Below are 21,943 nucleotides of genomic sequence, written 5' to 3' on the forward strand. Positions count from 1 at the left end.
AGTTGAGTTTTAAAGTCCAAAGGTTGTAAAACTATTAGTGACTGTACCATTTAATGCCAAAACCTGATCCCATTCCAGCTTTTAATGTCAAGAAAAGCGAGAAATTTTAATGCCGACTCTGCTAATGATATAAATTTACTCACCCCCTTGGGCTGTGAGATTGTGCTGTCCTTCCCCTCAAAAGTCCAATGAAAACAGTGGATGTGCCAGTTAAACAGAGCCAAAAATACCACATCAAGCATAGAAATGTGAAAGAAAAAAAAGAAAAAGAAAGGCATCTGCATTTTCAGGAAACATCTCCACAGCTGTCATCACATCCCTATGTCACCGGCTGAACGCTGTCAAGGCGAATGATTGCAGTGCATCATATTATCCAGTTTGTAATTGAATTGTAGCGGGAGGTAGGTTGGTAATCAGTGTACAGCAGGTAGTTTTCGTTTCAGTATTTGACAGTAATGTCCTCTAATGGGAAGCTCTGGCTCTGCTCTTGTTCCAGGCCACTAGGTTCCCCTGGATCCCCGTCTCCCTGTGCCTGTGTGTGTGTGTTCTTTGCTGAATGTAAGTGTGCTATCATATTTGTGTGCCTAGAAAATGTGCAGGTTGTGCACGCCTGGCACAAACGGTTCATTTGGTGCTAACCTCTGAATTCCTCTCAATATTCCCAATTTTCTTTTTTGGGGGACATACACTCGACCTTGAAGTCACATCTATCAGGAAATCGAGTGACCGTCCTTTGCTGCTGAATTATTGGCGATTGCCCCGAGTGATTTGCAGAACGCATGCCCTTACTGGTGTGGCTTTTGGGAACCTTACTGTCCTGGAGCTTGAATCATCTCTCAATCATAATTTTCTTCCCTTCTCTTTGAACTGCCAGCACCACCCTCCCCTCACCCTCCCACTCTTGTGTTGAAGAATTGAATAGCTCAGAGATAGAGGAAGAGTAAAACAGCGAGACAGAGGAGAGAGCGAGTACAAAAGGCATAAAAAAAAGAGAGAAAGTGATAATGCTCTGGTAGTTAACAAAAAAAAAAAAAGGTCAGAGTTGACATATGAGAGCTGACACAATCGCCCATCAGGACGGTACCCGCTCGCTTGCTTTTGTTACATATTCTTGCCATCTTATCATTTCACAGACGGCTGGCGCAAGAGGCTGATGTGACAAGGCTCTCTATCCATCTGGGCACGCTCTATTTTCACCAACGCTCATTTCGCGGGGGCACCGGAGCACAACGCCCAAATGGTGTGTCGGTGTCTGTAGTGGACCAGCGAGGGTCTGAGTCACCGGCTTAGCGCACCCACACTGCCATGATACAGCATAGAATAACAGCCTGACAGGGCTGCCTGGCGGAGGCAGTGTGGATTGTGTGGCCCGTTCTTTGTGTATTTGTGTGTGTGTGTGTTCACTCTGTGTATTTTGTACCTGTGTGGGTGGGTGAGAATGTTTAGGGAAAAAAAAGTCTTATCCACACTTTTGTCCTATGTGCGCAATCATGTCTGCAATGCAGCACTAGGATTTCTTTTTTTTTCAGGAGTCAGTATTGTTTATATTGTGTTGTCTCAACACCTCCCAAGGCTGTTTTGTTAGATGAGAGGATTACTGACTCCATGGGGAGCAGAAGGATGATTTTCTGATTATATAGTGCAGACACCCCAGCCATTACAGGATCGCTTTTACATCTGCTCCTTGTCAAATGTTCCCCTGAAATAGGCGTAAACCGGGAGTAAACATATGGATACAAGTCAATTTTCACAGTTTGATCGCCCAAGAGAATCAAAATGCTGTACGGGAGACATAATCACCCCTGTGAGAGACAAAGTCAACCCCCGATTCTCGTGCTGAGATGATCTGATGGGATGATAGGACACATTTAGATCTAGATGAGCTTTGGACAGTGATGTTTTGTTTCTCTGTCTCTCTCTCTCGCTCATAAACAGACGTGTGTACCATTGAGCATGAAAGGCAAAACAGCCATAATCACCTATATATGAGTGAAACGGGCTGATTTACATACTGCTTTGAAGAGTAATGTGCCCGTTTCTATGCAGCTGAGTGCAGTTCTACTTCTTAAGGAGTTAGTGTACTGTATCCTCCAAGTGCATTTAATGAAAGAAAAGTAGTGCAATATTCATAAGCAATTTTTTTGTCATTTCACATTTAGAGGATACTTGCTACTCTGTTAAGGGATTCAACGAGCAGCAACCTCTTGGGCTGGAAAGTGAAGACAAATAGACTCCCGTGCTAAAATTGGACAATTTAAAGCAGAAATTGACAAGTTTTTAGCCTGGTACAGAGAATCGCTTTTGATTTGTATTGCTAATTTCTCCTTCCCTGACAGCTGCAGTCGTGGTAATGTGATCTAAAGTGGTTCAGTCACAGTAGAGTAAAAAATCTCCTTGCGACAGGGAAAAATCGGTGGTTGTCCACAGATTGTGCTGAATTTTTTTGCCTTCAGCAACTGTTTGCAAGTAGTTACGACCAACTAGATGTCCAGAGGTTGAGTGCGGAACAACTGCAATCTCTGGGCGACCACTTTCAATCCAAAGTCACCATGGGGCGATTGTGGCTCAAGATTTTGGAGTTCGTCTTGTAATTGGAAGGTTGCCGGTTCCGGCTCCGACAGTCTCTGTCGTTGTGTCCTTGGACAAGACACTTCACCCGTTGCCTACTGGTGGTGGTCAGAGGGCCCGGTGGCGCCAGTGTCCGGCAGCCTCGCCTCTGTCAGTGCGCCCTAGGGCACTGTAACTTCCATCACCAATGTGTGTGTGAATGGGTGGATGTAAAGCACTTTGGGGTCCATAGGGACTAAGTAAAGCACTATACAAATACAGGCCATTTACCATGTGGGAGGCAACCTGTCTCCAAACAGTCGCAACCTGACTCAAACAGACTGCAATCACTCTCAGATAGGTTGGCGAAGGTTTGCAAATAATTGTTGTATATAAACACATGTTGTTTATAAACACAGATTGTGTCAGATTTATTGCAGTTTGTTGGCAGTGGTAAAAACTCTAAATGCAAGTAGTTGATGTGAATTTTTGTTTGATGTGAATTTCTATATATGTAGACAGCAACAGCAATTTTTGCCAGTGGATCACAGTTAATTGGTGTATTATAACAAACAGTTTGTCTGTAATTGACATCTCGACCCCATTCAATCTCAGACTGATAGCAGGCTGCTTTAAGAAATTCCAATTTTGATATGGTTTACATTTCTACTTGGATGGTTAGCTTAAACAGTAATGGTCACCGCTCCCTCAGGAGTTCTAACTTCTTCAGCTATGATAAATGAAATTGCATAAATTGTTTTGCAGAAAGAGCACTGTTAGGGTGAATTGTTAAATATTGTCACTTTTATGTTTGCCATTTGTACATTGTTTTAATTCTGTGAAAGGACTTATTTTTGTCCTCCCCTCCCCAGATTCTCGAGGTTCTAGGTGGGGGGCTGTAGGGCTGTAGTCTTTTATCATCTTTGTGCTTTTGATGTAAGCTTCCTGCGTTTACGACCCTTTGGTCAGCAGGAGGTCTAACACACACACACACACACATACACACACACACATTCTCACATAACACACACACAGTGCCTTGTCTTTGTAACCAAGGGGGGTTACGTGGGGAAGGTACGTGTTATAAACTATTGTTTATTGTGTGAACGTTGCCAATAAAAGGGAGCGAGAGGTGGCAGTCGGAGAGGTCATTTTGTGATGTGCTAAGGTACCGACAAGCCTCCCTTGCAAGTAAAAAGATCGATCGCTGTTGCCTTGTCTTTCTTTCATGGGAATAAGTTCTGGGATCAGCGAGGTCTGATTTAGACCCAACAAGCACCCCCCCCCCCCCCCCCCCCCAAACCCACCCACCCCTCACCCCAGATCTTCCTGTTAAAAAGGAGTTTTTCGTTCCCATTGTTGCCAAGCGCTTTTGTGATATTGAACTGAATTGAATTGAAATCACCCTTAACTGCTTCAACCCATATGCAGAACGTTTCAGAGTTTAGTATCCGTTATCTCCATTTGAAACTGAAACTATTATTTATTTAACTTGCTCACACCTCGATGAAGCTCAGCCACGACGTCATAGTCCTTCTGTTACCTGGGAATGGACCCACGTTCTGTTGTGTTGCATGAGTGTGACATGCTGGAAGATAAGGTCCAAAGCTATATATGGTACAGGTGAGGTCATATTTATTTTAGATATGAGAACCTGGATGATTTGTACCTGCTACGCTGGCTGCATAAACCATAACAGTAAGAAGGAACAGACTCTTCTCACCTACATATAAGTGTGTGTGTGTTTATTTTCCCCTGCACTCTTTCCTTATTCTCTTCACTGCAAGGGTCCGCTCTGGCAAAGTCTGCATTGTCCCGTTTCCCATCAGCTACCCCTGTGTGCTTCCTGTCCCCATCAGCGTTTAACCCGTGATTGGAGACAGCAGGCACTGCTCTCTCTGGAGGCCATGTCCAATCAGTAGAACTGAATCTGATACAGAAGGGAGAAAGCCAGGCAAGATCGTAGGCAATGTTTATTTTGTGATAGGAAGAAAAGCTTCTTTTTTAAAAATCACATATGAGTATTTGCATATAAATAACAGCCTGCTGGCTGTCAGGGAAGAGAGGGGTTTGAGAAGAGAGAGACAAATGAAGATGAAGTGTCAGGAGAGTAAAGTGCAGGCAAGATGGAGGGAGAGAGAACGGTTTTATCTGCTTGGGAGTAACGGGGGGAGGAGGATGGGAGGTAAATGTCACAGTAATCATTTAATAAGCTGGCCAGCTGGAGTCACCATGCAAAAATATCAATCTTTTCATCTTGATTAAATCTTATTTTTCTTGTATTTTACTAGAAAAAGTCAAAATGACATTTTGTTGAATTCTGAAGGCAGACGAACTGTTTAACTTTCCGTGGGTGCCATGGGAATCTTCAGGTCCTGTTTATAAAAGAGAAGTGTGGTTTTTCTTTTGAATCCGCTGGACTGTCGTGGAGGTTTGATGTTACCTCAGTGTCAGACAAGCTTACCAGAGATGTGGGATTTAGGCTGCCTCAGTTGCTTCTGTCTCCCCGTGTAATCCCGACTGACTCAGAGGTGTTAAGGTCGGGGTCCTGCGAGGCCAAACCACATGTTTGCTGAAGATGATTCTTAATTATTTTAAGCTCAGCGTTTGAGGTAAAGTTCCTGGAAAAACACCACCCAGCTTTATGCTGTAGGCTAATTGCACCCTAATTCTGTCTCCATATGATTATCTTCTGTTTTTTGGGCCCAAATACAGGACACAATGTGAAACTGACAAAATTAGCAGGTATTAGGTAGTAAAATAGTCAAATTAAAGTATTTTAGTGATGTGAAGACGAAACATGCTATCAGGAATAAAATGTCAATAATACGAATATCTGGTAACAACCAACGTAAGAACATATACTCTATAAAAGATGGAGGTTCACTGGTTTTAAACTCCCCATTTTGAAGCCATCGGCATTAATGTTTTGGCCACAAATTATTTAAAAAAAAAATGCGGGAATAACCTTCAAAATAAAACAGGAAGTAACAGGACAGAATAAACGCATAAAGACGAGCCAAACAACTCATATGAGAAAGAAAGGAAAAATAAAAATACAGTAACAAGACCCATAAAAGTGTGATCACTATAGAAACTATGGCTTCAGTTAATGTATAAAACCAATCTTTTCTTGGGAATAAGTTGAGTTTTCCTGTGTGACAAAATGTTAGACAATTCCTTGAACTGTCTTGCTCCCCTGCGTCTCTCTGTGTATTTACAGACCCCTCTTCACACCCAGGTGGTTGTAGATTCTCCTTATTGTTGCCATATGGCCCATAACTGTAGTCATTGTAGCTTTTGCAGGCCCTCATTGAAGCTGTGCCATTACCTGCAGTAGACACCCTTTTATTTCCCTTCTGCATTGTTGAATTCTCTTCTTTTCATACACTATTTCTGAGCCCTGCTCGTTGTTCTAGACATCCTACGGTGTGTCCATGCATATAGGTTACGTCTGAAAGGTCTCTTGCATGCAGAGGAGCAGAGCTGATTGCTTTATTGGCTGATGACTCATTCTCTTTTTTTCAACGTGCTGGAGGTACTTCAATCATGCAGGTAATCTCCCCCTGCACACTGGCAGCCGAGAGGTTACCTTTTCCACACATCAGAGCTATTTTCCTCTTAATTGAGACCCACTCTGCTGCGACAGCGTTTTCACAAGGTGGAAAATGGCAGGTCAAGATTTCAAGACATCTTTCTCCTCCACGCCTTCCTCTCTTGGCAAAAGTGGCTGTGAAGTTGATAAGTTCCTTCAGGGATCCTGGAGCCAGTGCAGCTAAGACACTAGACTTCTCGAGGGCAAGTAAAGGTTTATGTCGCATCACCTCGTAGATTGTATGCGCGTGTAGATTTGACTGCCGATCCTTGTGTGTTTATTTAATCAGCCCAGGCCTAATATATGCGCACTTTTCTGATTGAATTACGCCAGGACTTTATGGAGGAACATAGTCCCAAACCATCTCCTTGAGAGCTTATGAGAGAACAGACACTTCGCAGGAGTCTCTGTGGTGACCTGACTCAATCTGCATACGATTAACCCTCAGCAGACCTGTAACCCGCTTTATGAGCCCATCACCTCGTCTCCAGAAGGAGCACACTCTCACTCTCCTGTGACAGAAAACTGTGGAAGGAACATGTGACATTTGTTTAGCTTTATTGTGTTGCCCTTTACGCAAGTTCATAGTTCTTTAATGCTTGTTTCATCTTCACATTTGTGCTAGATCTTTACAACATGCAATCACGGACAAGATCTTCCATAAATATTTAGAGATTTCATTTAGAATACATTTTCTGGTTTCTATAAAACTATTCCCACAAAAGTGGATGCTAATTCAGAAAAAGTAGTTTAGTGGAAAAATAGCTGTTGCTTGATTTGCAGCCCGATTGTTTTGAAGATGTGGGTAAAATTAAAAGAAGAATTTGTGTTTCAGTAAAAGGAAATACCTTAAATTGTGGCATGCACCGATTTAGTGTATTTATTTTAGTTTTTAAAGAAGTCTTTCTTTGACTTGAACTTGCTTTCAAACTTTACTATGCTCTTGTTTTGCCTTGAAAGCTTTGCAGATGATATACCCAAGTAGAAGTGATTACCTTCAGCATCAAATTGCTTTCAAGTGAGCACCTTAATATCCACCTTAGTTCTTCATGGCATAGATTCATAAAGGTGCTGGAAACATTCCTCAGAGATTTTGGTCTATATTAACATGATAGCAAGTTTGTTGGCTATACAACTATGAAACAAATCTCGTGTTCCACGACATCCCAAAGGAGCGCTATTGGATGGAGATCTGGTGACTGTAGAGGTCGTTTGAGTACAGTGAAGTCACTGTCATGGCTAAGAAACCAGTTTGACAAGATCTGTGCTTTGTGAGGAGAAACATGGTGAACAATAATGCTCAGGTAGGCTGTTGAGTTGAACTGTTAAACTATTGAACTATGAAATTTGAGACCCGTAAGACCTTTTGTGGGGTTTTTTTCAATTGTTTCAATCTTCTAGTGTTTTGGTGAGCCTGTGTGACCTGTAGCCAGACTTCCCTGTTCTTACCTGACAGGAGCAGCAGTCAGTGTGGTCTTCTGCCACTGTCGCCCATTTGCTTGAAAATTTGAGGTGTTGTGCATTCAGAGATGCTCTTCTGCACACTCCAAAGCAGTTCTGGACATTGTCCTATGACCTTTGACCACTAAAAGGTATTTTTACCAAGACAACTCACTGGATGTTTTCTCATTTCCCCAGACTATTCCATGCAAACCTCAGAGATGGTGATGTGGAAAAATCCCGGTGGATCATGCCATGCTATGTTCAAAATCCCTTAAATCACCTTTCTTCCTGATCCTGATGCTCGGTTTGCTCTTTAACATGTCATCTCAACCCACATTGAATTGCTGACCTATAATTGGCTGATTAGATATTTGCATCCACATGTACCTAACAAAGTAGTCAGTGAGGGTCTGTATCACCCTCCTGGTTTGGGTTTTGTCACAAGCATAAAGCATGAAGGGTAGCCTTTTTATAAATGAGGCCTGTATATTTTTGCACACTTGGACAAATGAGACAAACATGGCTAACATAAAAACAAGGTGTGCTTGACAAATGGCCCTGTCTTTGCTTAATGGTGTCGTTAAGTCAGGAACGGAAGACCCTATTTCGATGTGTCATTGAATGCAGCTCTATAAAATCCTGATCTTGATGCAGAGTGAGGTTCAAACACTTGTTCTGTGATCATTTGGCAAAACGTGGCAGCTGACACTTAGCAGTGACCATTTGTCCAGCTGACAAGCAGGACCGTTGCGAGCTTGGACAGACTAAACACTCCCCCCACCCCTTTTCTTAAACGTATGCATCATGGGAGTTTGAGGATGAGACACAGGCGCAGACATTGGTTACGAGTGTTCCAGACGCTGAAGTGCTGCCGGAGTTATTATCACTCAGCAGATTGGCCAATTCCCACACCAATTGTGATCCAGCAGAATGGAAATCTGGTGCGCAGGGAAATGTTCATCGAGTTCAATTAGGCTTTGTACCATGTTTGTTTCCTGCCAACAGATCATGCAGAATGCCTACCCTGGCTTGCCGAAATGAATGATAACCCTCTGTCAAAACTCTGAAATGGACAATTTGAGGATAGGTGGAAGATAAATACAACAAGACCTTTAAACAGCCGGGCTGTAGTTCAACTTTACAGAGAAATTAATGTTTTTCTCTTTACTTCTTCTTTCTAGAGATATTTTCAAAGCCATCCAGGTTGGTCAGAACATCTTTGATCTCACAGTAATTTCACGGCTGAAATGACCTCGTGTTACATCTTTAGTGCTGTATTTCAACTACTGGACCTTTTTATCAGACACCCACGAATAGGTACAAAATTATTTTTCAGTCTGACGATTGTCACTTTGATTACAAATACCTTTTCTTTCTATGTAACTAAAGAAGTTTAGTCTACTGCCTCTCTCTCATTCTCAGAGAAATTATTTTTCTTCAATAAAATGGAAAATATGCAGCTTTAAAGAAATGAGTGGACTGAATGTTTGTTTGCAGTCCTGATGGGAAAGGCAGTGACAGAGCCAGGCTGGTGGATGTTTAACCCTTTAAAACCGGTGGGAGCGGGCACGCTCTGTTTTGCTTAACTATTTTTAAATCCCGGTAGCACTGCAACCACGTAAGCTAGCGCAATAATTTTTTTTGCATATGAAACCAGAGGAGTTGTACTTACGTCTTATGCCATCAGCTTGTCCTCGGTCACAGTTTCCTTCCACATATAGCTTTGCAAAAACTGCATAAAAAGCTCTTGCAGCAACAAAAACATAATATTCCAGAAACACGCTTTGCTGATCCGATCAGCTGTTCATAACACTTCCTACGTTGGAATAGACGTCAGCGCGAACTTTTGCATGTTCGCCATGACCTGCCCGAAACCGGAAGTGACGTCATTTTCGCGGAAATGTAGTTTTTTTTACCATATAGCCTCATGAGCCCATACTGGTGTTTTTAAAAGTTATGTTTGACTTTATGACTTTCTGTGTCGTTTCTGGGATGCTTAGGACTCATATTGCACTGCTGGAAATAGTTTATTTTGATGCATATGCTGCTTTTTTGCAAATTTGCACTATAATATTTATTTTCGTTTTTCCTGCACTATATAAAAATTGGTGTATTTCAAAAATAAAACTATGAAGACACTCAAAATAAATTTTCTGTGGTGGGAAACTATTTTGTGCAACTTTTTTGTATTTACAGTTTTGAGGGATAAGCCTCTTAAATTTCTCTTACTAGAAATATATGTTAAAAAAGCAAAAACGAAATTAAATTTTTTTTGTAGTTTATTGCACTTTTTTGCAATTTATGTAATTACTATGCACTTAATGCACACATATTATTAAAATCTGGGCTATAATGGTTGTATTGATGTATAGCAACTTGAAATGCTCCCAAAAATGGCTCCACAGCATGTAAAAATATAATATAAGCTCTGGCGGACTTGGTTCTATGGTAGGTCTTAAAGGGTTAACAGCAAAGCGTTTACTGTGGCCTTTTTTCTTTTCTCCTTTTTTTTTGGTACCAAATCCAGTCTGCTCAGCCAAAAAGTACTTCTGAGTAAATCTATCTCTTTCTCTTCTGTCTGGGCTGCCAGAAAATGTTAGAGGGTGGAAAGACAAATTTATTGGTCAGTTAGCAGAGCTTAGAAGAGTAGTAGATTCCCCTTCATATTTCTAAGTAGTTCAGATCCCTCACTTAAAGATCCTATACAATACAGTTTCCCTATTTCATTTAAAAATAGCATTGATTTCCGTGGTATACAAAACAATTGCAACTAAGCCACATGAGGATTTCATTATAGTTAGAATTTGCCTTGGGTATATACTGGGTTTCCTGGACAAATTTCAGAGAATCATCCCAAAGAAATCAAAACAATCCCTGTTTTAAAATCCCGCCTCCTAGGTGGTCTTCAAGAGATCACCTGGTTTTCTGAAAAGCCTAGTTTTAGATTGCTCTGACCCACTTGCATTGTTAGGGTTAATGTAAGGGTTCTGTGTTGTGCAGAGCCCACTGTTACATTTAGACATTACGAACTCCTCTACTGATGACCACTGTGTAGTCTCTAGGGGTGGGGAACTTCAGGCCTCAAGGGCTGGTGTCCTGCAGGTTTTAGATATCGCCCCGGGTCAACATACCTCAGTCAAATGATTAGTTCTTTAGTTGGCCTCTGGAGGACTTCAAGACATGTTGAGGAGGTATTTTAGCCATTTTAATCAGCTGTGTTGTATCAAGGACACATCTAAGACTTGCAGGACACCGCCCCTTGAGGCCTAGAGCTCCCCCACCCCTGCTCTAGGTGGTGTTTTGATGCAGTTCTCATCTGCAATGATCACCCTCCATATAAAAGTTGGCTAAGTTTAATACAAATGTTATAAACCTTAGACAGATCATGACCTCAAGGGACTCATCCAAATTTAGCAGGAGTACTGGAACACTGGCATCACTTAACAAGTTGATATCCTGGAAAGGAGACGGGCATATATTTGTCGTTAAACTGTTAGAATGGGTCTTTGCATGAGTAGGAGTGACTCCTGTCGGAGACGTTCAGGGTCTCCAGAGCAATGAGTTGCAATGACTTTCCATTGACTCATTGGGTAAGAATGTGAGTTTATCCATATCTGTGTTTTGGTCCTAACACCTGAAAAGAACAGTAGAAGAAGCCTCACAGTATCTCTGTACCATCTGTGTAAGTAAAAACCCAAGAGACGTATCAGAAACATAATCTGTTACTTTGTGCATGCTTTTGCTAAAGTATTTCATCTTTGTTGGAGCTGCTGCCTGCTTGTCTAACCTTTTACACTCTCCTGATGTTTTTATTAGTTGTGAGATTAAAACACTTCAGAGTCTCAATTAGGACACATGATTAGAAGCGAAACCATCTTGGCTGTGGTTGTCTTACCTTAAGCCTTCAAGTTATTATCGTCCACAAACTAATTAGCAAGTTCTCGATAAGCGAGGCTAGACCCGTTGTTGCCATAGAAACTGTTAGACTTAATAACAGTGAAAAGGATTGTGCTGTTGGGCAGCTCACGGAGCGCACCCCGCCCTCTCCATCATTTGAATTTGCTTAATTCTGTTTCTAGTTATATGCTCTTTGTACAATTTTAGGTTGTATTTTTCATTGTCTTGCTGCCAGAGAGACACATTTAATTGAGGAAATCAGAGAAAGGTTTAGGGGGTCGCGTCAGAGCGTTGCATCTGAATGCGGGCTTCTCAGACTCGTTTAATGAAAGCAGCAACTTATTGTTGCTGATTTATGATGAAGTCAGATGAGGCAGATTTGGAACGGCTGCTGCCTGTAGGTGAAATGAACTGTCAGAGCTGCCTAACTGTGAAAAATAAAAGACTAATAACAGAAATTTAAAGGCATTGTTCAGCCCCAAGTTCTATAACGCTGCGTGTTGTAATTGAGCATTTTTGATTAGGTGAATTCCAGAGTTAGTTTTGTGACAAAGTGCTTTCTTTCTTTCTCTCTTTCTTTCTTTCTTTCTTTCTTTCTTTCTCTTGTCTATACTTTTTGTTAGCCTGTCGCATCCGCTTAACTGATTTCCTGTTTCCTGTCTTATTCTAACAACTTCAGTACGACATAGATGAAGTGAACTATTGCTGAACTGAATACCAATTAAGTGACGAACAGAAAAGAATCACCTATCATGCAAGGAAATTAAGCACGGACAAATTAAATTCCTAAAGTACTCAGGGAAGAAATGACCATTTGGGCCTGCGTCACCCCCTCACTCCTAGGCACATAGATTGGATGTGCTAAAATAAGTGCAAATAGGAGACAAATTAAAGGAAAAAGATTTGAATCCTTGAAAAAAGCAGGAAAATAAAAAATTGTGAAGATGCAAATTGACTGATCTGAAATTGTCAGTTATGTTGTCATAATATACAGAACAATATCTAACCATGTAATTTAAAACAAGAAATGACTGAAAAACATGTATGACACTATATATATATATATATATATATATATATATATATATATATATATATATATGTATATATATAACAATATTATCTCTTATCTCTTATTATAACAATAATAAGAGAACAGCACCACCAAGGCTGGAGACGGAGCAATACTGGAAGAGCATATGGGAGAAGGACGCAACCCATAACGGCAATGCTCAGTGGCTAGTGGATCTGAGAGCTGAACAGGGTCCAGTAACCATCACAGTGGCAGATATCCAAGAAAGGTTCTCCAGTATGAAGAGTTGGACAGCACCAGGGCCCGACATGGTTCACGCCAACTGGCTAAAGAAGCTGACTGCACTCCACGAGCGTCTGGCAGCACAAATGAACCAGCTGCTAGTTAATGATGGCTAACCGAAGGTCAGACGGTCCTGATCCCCAAGGACCCCAAGAAGGGACCAGTCCCCTCGAACTACCGACCAATAACCTGTACTACATGGAAGCTCCTGTCAGGCATCATATCGGCTAAGATGAACAGGCACATGGGTCAATACATGAGCGGGACACAGAAAGGAATTGGCAAGAATACCAGAGGCGCAAAACACCAGCTACTGGTAGACAGAACAGTCAGCCGAGACTGCAAGACCAGACTGACCAACCTGTGCACTGCCTGGATTGATTACAAGAAGGCCTATGACTCAATGCCCCACAGCTGGATACTGGAATGCCTAGAATTGTACAAGATCAATGGGACCCTAAGAGCCTTCATCAGGAACTCAATGGGGATATGGCGTACAACACTAGAGGCCAACTCCAAGCCCATAGCACAAGTCACCATCAAGTGCGGGATCTACCAAGGAGATGCTCTGTCCCCACTGCATAGGCCTGAACCCCCTCAGTGAGATCATTAACAAGACTGGCTATGGATACCGACTACGGAACGGAGCAGTTGTCAGCCACCTCCCATGGATGACATCAAGCTGTATGCCAAGAGTGAACGAGACATCGATTCACTGATCCACACTACCAGGCTATACAGCAATGACATTGGAATGTCGTTCGGGCTGGAGAAGTGTAGTCGGATGGTAACAAAGAGAGGGAAGGTAGTCAGAACTGAGGGGATTGAACTACCAGAAGGCAACATTGCAGACATAGAGGACAGTTACAAGTACCTGGGGATCCCGCAGGCGAATGGGAACCATGAAGAGGCCGCTAGGAAAGCTGCAACCACCAAGTACCTGCAGAGGGTCAGGCAAGTCCTGAGGAGTCAGCTGAACAGTAAGAACAAGATCCGGGCCATCAACACCTACGCCCTGCCCGTGATCAGGTACCCTGCTGGGGCAATAGGCTGGCCAAAGGAGGAGATAGAAGCCACTGACATAAAGACAAGAAAGCTCCTTACCATGCATGGAGGGTTTCACCCTGAGACTCTACGCTAAGCGGAAGGAAGGGGGTCGGGGACTGGTGAGTGTCAGCACCACAGTCCAGGATGAGACAACGAACATCCAAGAATACATCACGAAGATGGCCCCAACTGACAGCGTGCTCAGTGAATACCTCAGGCAGCAGAAACCCAAGAAAGAGGAGGGAGACGAGGAACCATCATGGAAGGACAGGCCCCTGCACGGTATGTACCACCGGCAGATAGAAGAGGTGGCTGATATCCAGAAATCCTACCAGTGGCTGGACAAAGCTGGACTGAAAGAAAGCACAGAGGCACTAATCATGGCAGCACAAGAACAAGCTCTGAGTACAAGATCCATAGAGGCTGGGGTCTATCACACCAGGCAAGACCCCAGGTGCAGGCTGTGTAAAGATGCCCCAGAGACAATCCAGCACATAACAGCAGGGTGCAAGATGCTAGCAGGCAAGGCATACATGGAACGCCATAACCAAGTGGCCGGCATAGTGTACAGTAACATCTGTGCCGAGTATAACCTGGAAGTCCCGAGGTCAAAATGGGAAATGCCCCCAAGGGTGGGGGAGAATGACCGAGCTAAGATCCTGTGGGACTTCCAGATACAGACGGACAAAATGGTGGTGGCTAACCAACCGGACATGGTGGTAGTAGACAAACAGAAGAAGACGGCCGTAGTGATCAATGTAGCGGTTCCGAATGACAGCAATATCAGGAAGAAGGAACACGAGAAGCTGGAGAAATACCAAGGGCTCAGAGAAGAGCTCGAGAGGATGTGGAGGGTGAAGTTATCGGTGGTCCCCGTGGTAATCGGAGCACTAGGTGCGGTGACTCCCAAGCTAGGCGAGTGGCTCCAGCAGATCCCGGGAACAACATCGGAGATCTCTGTCCAGAAGAGCGCAGTCCTGGGAACAGCTAAGATACTGCGCAGGACCCTCAAGCTCGAGCTTGAAGGATAAACCGCCCGCAGGGGCGTGCTGGGTGTTTTGTTTTTATATATATATATATCTTTGAACATGTGTGGATGGAATCTTAAATCCATGTCTTTCTATCACAGTTCCTTATGCTACATTACTGTGCAGAAGTCTTTAGCCAGCCCTTAATTAAAGATCACCTACGTGGTCATTCCCAAAGAGTTATTAACATCAAACTTGGCATATCTTGTCATGGTGTGTTGTATGTCTTATGAGGAAACTGGACATGTGGAAGACAAAAGAAAAAATGACAGACTAAAACAAAAAAAATAAAAACTATCCACAACAGTATCTGAAAGTCATGTCCTTAGGAAGTCCAGCAAATACCTGACACATGACCTGAGAGATTCATCCATCCAATCCAAATGTCAAATCTTTGGTTAAATTCTGCTGTCAATATGTGCAGAGGAGGTGAGAGGTACAACAGTGAGCGTCTATAACCATCTGTAAAACATGATGGAACCGCTGTGATGGTTTGGGGCTGAACTTCAACCAGCAGTGTTCTATCAATCAAAACTGATGGAAAACAGAAACGTACTGGCAGATTCTGATCTGCAATGTAATGCCATTGTATACTGTATAAAAGTATACCTTGACAGAAAAGCACACAATGCTACACAGTCAGTATGGCCTCCCAAGAGCCCAAACCTCAAAGTTATTGTAGCAGGCAGCCAACATCCAAAGAAAGTTTTGAATGTCCTTCAAGAATTCTGGAGAACTATTCCTGAAGACTACTTAAAGTAATGACAAAGCTAGCTAAGAGAGTTCAGGCTGTGCTGAAGAATAAAGGTGGTAATACCAAATATTTACTGTCGGGCTTGTTAGGATTGTACCAACTCCAATTTCCCCTTATATACTGCATTTCCATGTACATTTACATATGAAGAAATGAAGGGTGACTCAACACTTTTGCGTAATACTTTATATTAAAGGTTTTTCAGGTGGAAAAGTATATATTTCATGAGACTGTCGTGAGAAAAAGCAAAGTCTTCCTCTTCAAAGTCTCTGTAATTGTGATGGACTTCCACTGGTTCAGATTCAGGTTACTATTTGTTCCCACTGCAGTCACGAGTCATCCATCGTCACATGCAAACTCTCAATACGACCATAACAGACAATTACTAACATAGGATTTGCACATAGTACAAAAAGGTTCAGAAACCTTCGCCTAGAAGGAAAAAACTCTGAAACTCACTCTGCAACGGGTGTGAGTCGTAGAGAAAAATTAAAAAAATCTGCCAGCCAACTGCCTGGTGTACATGGATGCCAGGTTCAGCTGTTCCACTGCTGATATCCTGGGAACATCTCCGTGTGCCGTGATCTTGACATCTTTTTTGTGTACTGTTCTCTTGAATTTCTTTCCCTTTTTTCTTGTTTTCTCCAACATATTAAGCACCCACAAGCACTGTTTCCTCCACGCTCAGCAGGACCCTTCCAGCCCCATACAGTACAGTACAATACCACAAATCAGCATGGTTAATGAATTCCCTGTTAACACCCCTCCCACATTTACCCCCATTAACTGCAGCACGCAGCACACCTCGCTGATTGGCGGTTGAGTTGCTTATTTGGTAAATAAAACATTTGTAGAAGCTCAATTAGCGAGGCCTGTTGAGTATGAGACAGCTGTGCTCACCAGCTGCTTTTTTAAAAAAGAGCTTTGCTGCAAGGTGAAGTGAGGAGAAAAGAGAATGTCAGTAACAGGAAGAGTAAATAGTGAAAGTAAGGTGAAGTAGTGTGAAAGCTTGTTTTTCATCAGAGTGGCCTCTTTTTGTTTCAAACATTTAAAACTGTTTGTTCGTAGCTCACAAGCATAGGTCTTCATAAAGCTTTAGCTTTATTTAGAAAGTTGAAAACTGATCATTTTGTTGCAGCAGATTGCAGAAGAATTTGCAGTCTTGGTATAAACATGCATTTTTTGCCGATGCACCAACAAAATAATGAGTAGCTGTTGTGTCAGATATAACTGGAACTATATAAACATGATTGTTTATTCCTGATATTGTCACATTTACATATTGTTAGTAGATTAGACATGTGACCCACCCGTCTTTGGACAGCTGACAACAAACCGGCTACAACAACAACAGCTGGTTATAAGCTGTTATGGCAGCTAACGTTAGGCTCAGGTGTCCTAAAAATCACACTTTCTCTCTGATAAGCAGTTTGCTTACATTCTCACATCATATAAGTGTCAGAGTCCAACACTGATAGCCAATATTAGTGAATCTTTCTTTGAACAGCCAACAGAAGCTAATAACAGCTAAACGCAGCTAAAAGCAGTTAGCAAGAGAAAAGTTTAGCATATCCTCTACAAGTCGCCTTAGTATCGTTGTCACTGGACAGACAGCCACTTCAGTGACTCATCAAGTTGTATCAGATTTCTTTCCAAATGTTTTACAGCCTCTTCAGCTGGTATCCAATACGCATGGGCACCAGCAGAGGTAAATAGCAGACTGACGGCCTGAACTCACTACAGATAAACAGTGATCAGAGTTGTTTGTCCTACTGTGGCCACTGTAGCTAGGATTATGCACTTGAATCAAGAACTTAGTTGGCTGAAAACTACAATCTACTGACATCTAGTGGTTAGATTTTACACAGTGTGCCTTTAAGTCTGTTTGTTAGCAATCCTTGCCCTAATTTTGCATTGTGATACAGAGCATATCTCCAGAAAATGCAGCTGCAAAGCATAATTGGTACTTTTTTATTTTTCAGAGAGAGAAACCTGTCTGTCTGTATTTGCTTGAGTACCTGGATAGCTGTTGATTTTTGTCAGTTCGACAATGCAAACTGTCCAGTGTTCTCTTGAATTTGCAATGGATTTGTGATTCTATATATAAGTACATACATAAAAAAACAGGCTTTTGGGGGTGATCACGCATGCAATCGTGATTGGTCAGCATGCTTGAAGTCTTTGTCATTTAATTGCTATTTTTGGCTGTTTTCAAAAACAGCTAAAGTAAATTAAAGTCCAGTTTAAAAAAAAAAAAAAGTTTTTAAAAATACTATATACATGTTTTTTTGTTTGCAGGAAAACTCTGAGCAAATGTATGAACTACATACCTAATAGTCTGTATATGCTAAATGTATATGCTAAGTACCACAAAGTTTTTTGAGGGGAGTACTTTGGCAGGTCTGCGAACAGGCAAATAGAAATACCCGGTGTTGTCAACATGGTAGCAGAACAAGTATGAGAAATTCAGTACACGTGTCAAAATGAAGCCCCAGCTCGAAGACTGGTGTGGCTTTGAGAAGTCATCAGCATCGGTGTTGAGATTTTTCTTGCCAAATCCTTGCTTGTCACACTGATGAGTACTTACTGTACTTCTGTCTTTTTACATGACTCCCTGCATATTAAAATCTCAAATAGCAACTCTGCTGCTGTTTTTGTGTGTGTGTGTGTGTGTGTGACAGAGAGAGAGAGAGAGAGAGAGAGAGAGAGAGAGATTTCACTGGTATGCAAGAGCTTGGCAAGGATTAAGTATCAATTTGATATTTGGACTTTCTCATGAATCTCATATACACCTTAAGAAGGAAAATAAGTCTGGGAATCCAAAGCACCTCAATGCTCGCTCTGCATGAATAATGCTTTTCCTATTTAATCTTCATAACTTCTTTTTTGACTGACAGTTGGTGGGCTTTATTAGATGTCTTAACAGGAAGACCCCTATTGCTCAGCACTGGCATGCGATCCGGCACCATATGAGACAAGTTACTTTTTTCCATTAAGAGGAAAGTCTGATAGGTTTTGGAAATGAATGCAGACATACAGCCGCTTCTAATTTTCTCAGGTCAAATGTAGTTTAGTGCCATCACTGCCATTTAAACATATATTGATGGTGGTTTATGCAGAGTTTATTGCTGGTAGAATCAATTCAATATGTGCACTAGTGACACACAAGTTAAATATATAAATATGGAAATATCCGTAGGTGAAGGCAGGAACCGCTGATAGGAGCCGACAACTTGTGTTGAGGGTTATTTTTAACATTCAAAGGGGCACAGTGGAAATAAAACACTTTAATAGCACATGAATGCATTTTTTCAGGATATAGGACACCTTGTGTCAAAGGCATGCATATATATCCACTTGTGTTCATATTACTGTGTACTTGAAAGGCAAAAACGGGGCTACGATTTTGTGCCGCCTGGAGGAAACAAGCATCATGATTGATTGTAATACGAGGACTGCTTGCACATGGTCCACGAGAACAAATCCCCACTTCTGTGCTTGGTGATAATGCAAATTGGTACATAAAATATCCATGTTTCAATTTCCCTTTTTTTTCCTGTGCTTCTTTTTCAGTGGAAGGCTGCACAGACTGGTCGGTGGACTACCTGAAATACAAAGTGCTTCTGGGGGAACCTGTAAGGATTAAATGCGCTTTATTCTATGGATATATTCGGGCCAACTACACCCATGCACAGAGCACAGGACTTAGCCTTATGTGGTACAAAAGCGCAGGACACGGGGACTTTGAGGAACCCATTAGTTTCGATGGCACAAGGATGAGCAAAGAAGAGGACGCTATATGGTTCCGACCAGCAGAGTTGGACGATGTAGGATACTATTCCTGTGTCTTAAGGTAAGTTTTTTTAAGCAAATTGGGGATTATTTTTTTTACCTTCAAAATATGGCATTCAAAGAAAACCCTCCCTCCATTTCAGGATTATTTTTCCAGCAGTATGTCAATAAATAATGGGGTAAATAACATTTTCTGGAACCCTATGGGCACAAGTAAAGCTGTGTGAAAGTCCCCCCCTGTTGATTTCTAATGGAGTCTATCATCTTTGGCCAAAGGAGCACTAGTCCTTGGTCCTCGGAGTGTCATCTCACAGTACGAAGTCCCTTTGCTTCACTTTATATGTTAAATTATTTCTTTATTCTCCTCTTGGGGACTTTAAGCTATTAGGGGCAATTGTTGAATGCATAACTCTTCGACCCTCACTAGTCTTTCTTTGAGCGAGGAGAACGAACAGAAATTCAGTGCGAGGGGAAAAAGCAGTGAAGATAAAAGAAAAGAAACGTAAGGGACTCTTGCTATCTTCGTTTTACACATGCCTGATGGTGGAGGCAGACAGCTGTTTGATTTATGGGTTCCATAAAGTGGTAAAAATTTCTGGCTTCCTAGACGTTTTCATTAACATGAAGGTTGTTGGTGGTCAGTCAGAAAGACACCCGTAACCATTTCTTTCCCTTTTTTCCCTACAGAACAAGGGAAACTTTGTTACATATCAAAGATAGGAGGGTAATCTTTTAGAAGTTAGCAGAATCCACAGAAACATTCATATTTTATGAATGACAGATAATGCGCTCTTGAGCAGTAGCTTTTAGCACAGGGTTCCTTGTGTTTCTTAATTCTAAGAGTATCTAGCCATTACTATTCAGCACCATTAGCACTCTCCCCATTGCTGTGGCAGCCGCCGTGAATAGAAACGGGCAGCACCAATCCAGCCATTCTCTATTCAGTGTCGTTGGCAGCATTTTCAGGAGGTAGGCAATCAGTCAGCTCTGAGTTATTGTGTAATCACGCAGAAAGTAGAGCCATGAGATTTGATTTGGACGAGTACTGTTGCTTTGTCACCAGTCTGCATCATTCAGAACCAAATTAAAGGGCAACACTTATTTGCCCATCATGGAGAGAACTAACAATAGTTCTGTATAGCGAGCACTTTTCCATCACAGAGGATTTCTCTCGGCGGGCATTTCTTTGGACGTTTGTTGGCCGTTTTTGCTTTCTGCGGATTATTACTGTTTTGTTGTCGAGTTGGGAAACAGTTCACTTTAACATGTAATATTTTCAGCTTTAAGTTTGGCCACAGAAATGGAACATTTATGGTTTGGTGCTACAAGCAGCTCTGAGATCAGGTCCAGTTGGGGGAATTCAAAATTATGTTGATTAGCTCTGGCCCACTGCAACTGTTTCTTAATACAACTATCCCATAAGATTTAGTTGTATGTAAAGACATGATTAAATAATTTTTTAAAGCGCTTTCTGCCATCTCAAGCTATGTTTCACTCAAACAGCGTTAGTTCAGGCAGGCTGTCGAGGTCAGCTGAAATCCCGGCAGATCAGCTGATCTTTTTTTTTTTTTTTTTTTTTTTTTTTTTTTTTTTTTTTGCCTGTCCCGTTTGGCTCTTTTGCCATCAGAATTATTGTCTAAAGGCGAAGAAAGATGCCCAACGGTTTTTCTTTACCAAATTGACCATCCCAGCTTTGCCGTAATGGTCCATTTGATTCACCTTTTATTCTTTATTTTATTTTCACTTGCTGAATACGGGACAGATTTGACTGGGGGAAAGAAAAGGGAGAAAGAAAGAGGGAAAGAAAGACAGTTGAGAAGAGGGACGGGGGAGAAGGGCAAAAAACAAAAACCAACAGAATAAGCAGAAGAAAAAAAATAAATAAATAAAAAAATAAATACATATATCGATCACCTGGATCACCTGTTGAGAAAGAAAAAAGAAAACAAGCAGAAGAAAACGAGAGTAATACAATAAACCACATCACAATGATATATGGGAATATGACAGTAACTACTAAATATTAAACATTATTGTGCAGCACGTAAGATCGACAGCACAGTGTGCATTGAGGTAGGAGCCAAAAAGGGTGTAGTTTGTGTGTGTGATCACCCGTGTGTACACCTGTGAGCATGGACGCGCTTGTTTTCTTAAAAGGTTCCCTCATGTAATGATCTGCTAGAGGGTGTGGGGGGCCACTGCCCCGTCCTCCAGGGCATGAAGCAGGTATGGAGGAGATCAAAACTCCAGACATCCAGAGGCCCCCAGAACACAAGAGACCAAGGAAGACCAACAGAGGGGCAGCCGCGCCACTGTCCCAGAAAGAGCCGAGGAGAGTCCCAGATGAGGGGTCACCCAGCAGCCACGGAGCAGAAGCCAGGGGGGGCTGCAGTGACGTGCCCGTGAGCTCCGCCGGCAGCCAGCTGTGCCTGAGTGACCGAGCCCCAGGCCGAGAGGCCGGGGGCACCCCACCTCCGAGGTGGCCCAAGCGAGCCCCAGGCTCCAGGCCCCGATAAGCAGCCGCC

The 21,943-nt window shown here is 42.2% G+C and overlaps 1 protein-coding gene across 3 annotated transcripts in view; it reads left to right on the forward strand.

The window, feature by feature from the left end:
• LOC146492085 (interleukin-1 receptor accessory protein-like 1-B) overlaps nucleotides 1-21,943 on the forward strand; it is a 338,383-nt gene that overhangs the window by 105,340 nt on the left and 211,100 nt on the right. For all 3 annotated transcript variants that reach the window (XM_085152263.1, XM_085152265.1, XM_085152264.1), the window contains exon 3: nucleotides 19,200-19,479. In XM_085152263.1, coding sequence (XP_085008389.1) covers nucleotides 19,200-19,479 — 280 coding nt within the window. The remainder of the gene's footprint in view (nucleotides 1-19,199; nucleotides 19,480-21,943) is intronic.

Source organism: Neolamprologus multifasciatus, chromosome 23 (assembly GCF_963576455.1).
Source record: "Neolamprologus multifasciatus chromosome 23, fNeoMul1.2, whole genome shotgun sequence".
Lineage (NCBI taxonomy): Eukaryota > Metazoa > Chordata > Actinopteri > Cichliformes > Cichlidae > Neolamprologus > Neolamprologus multifasciatus.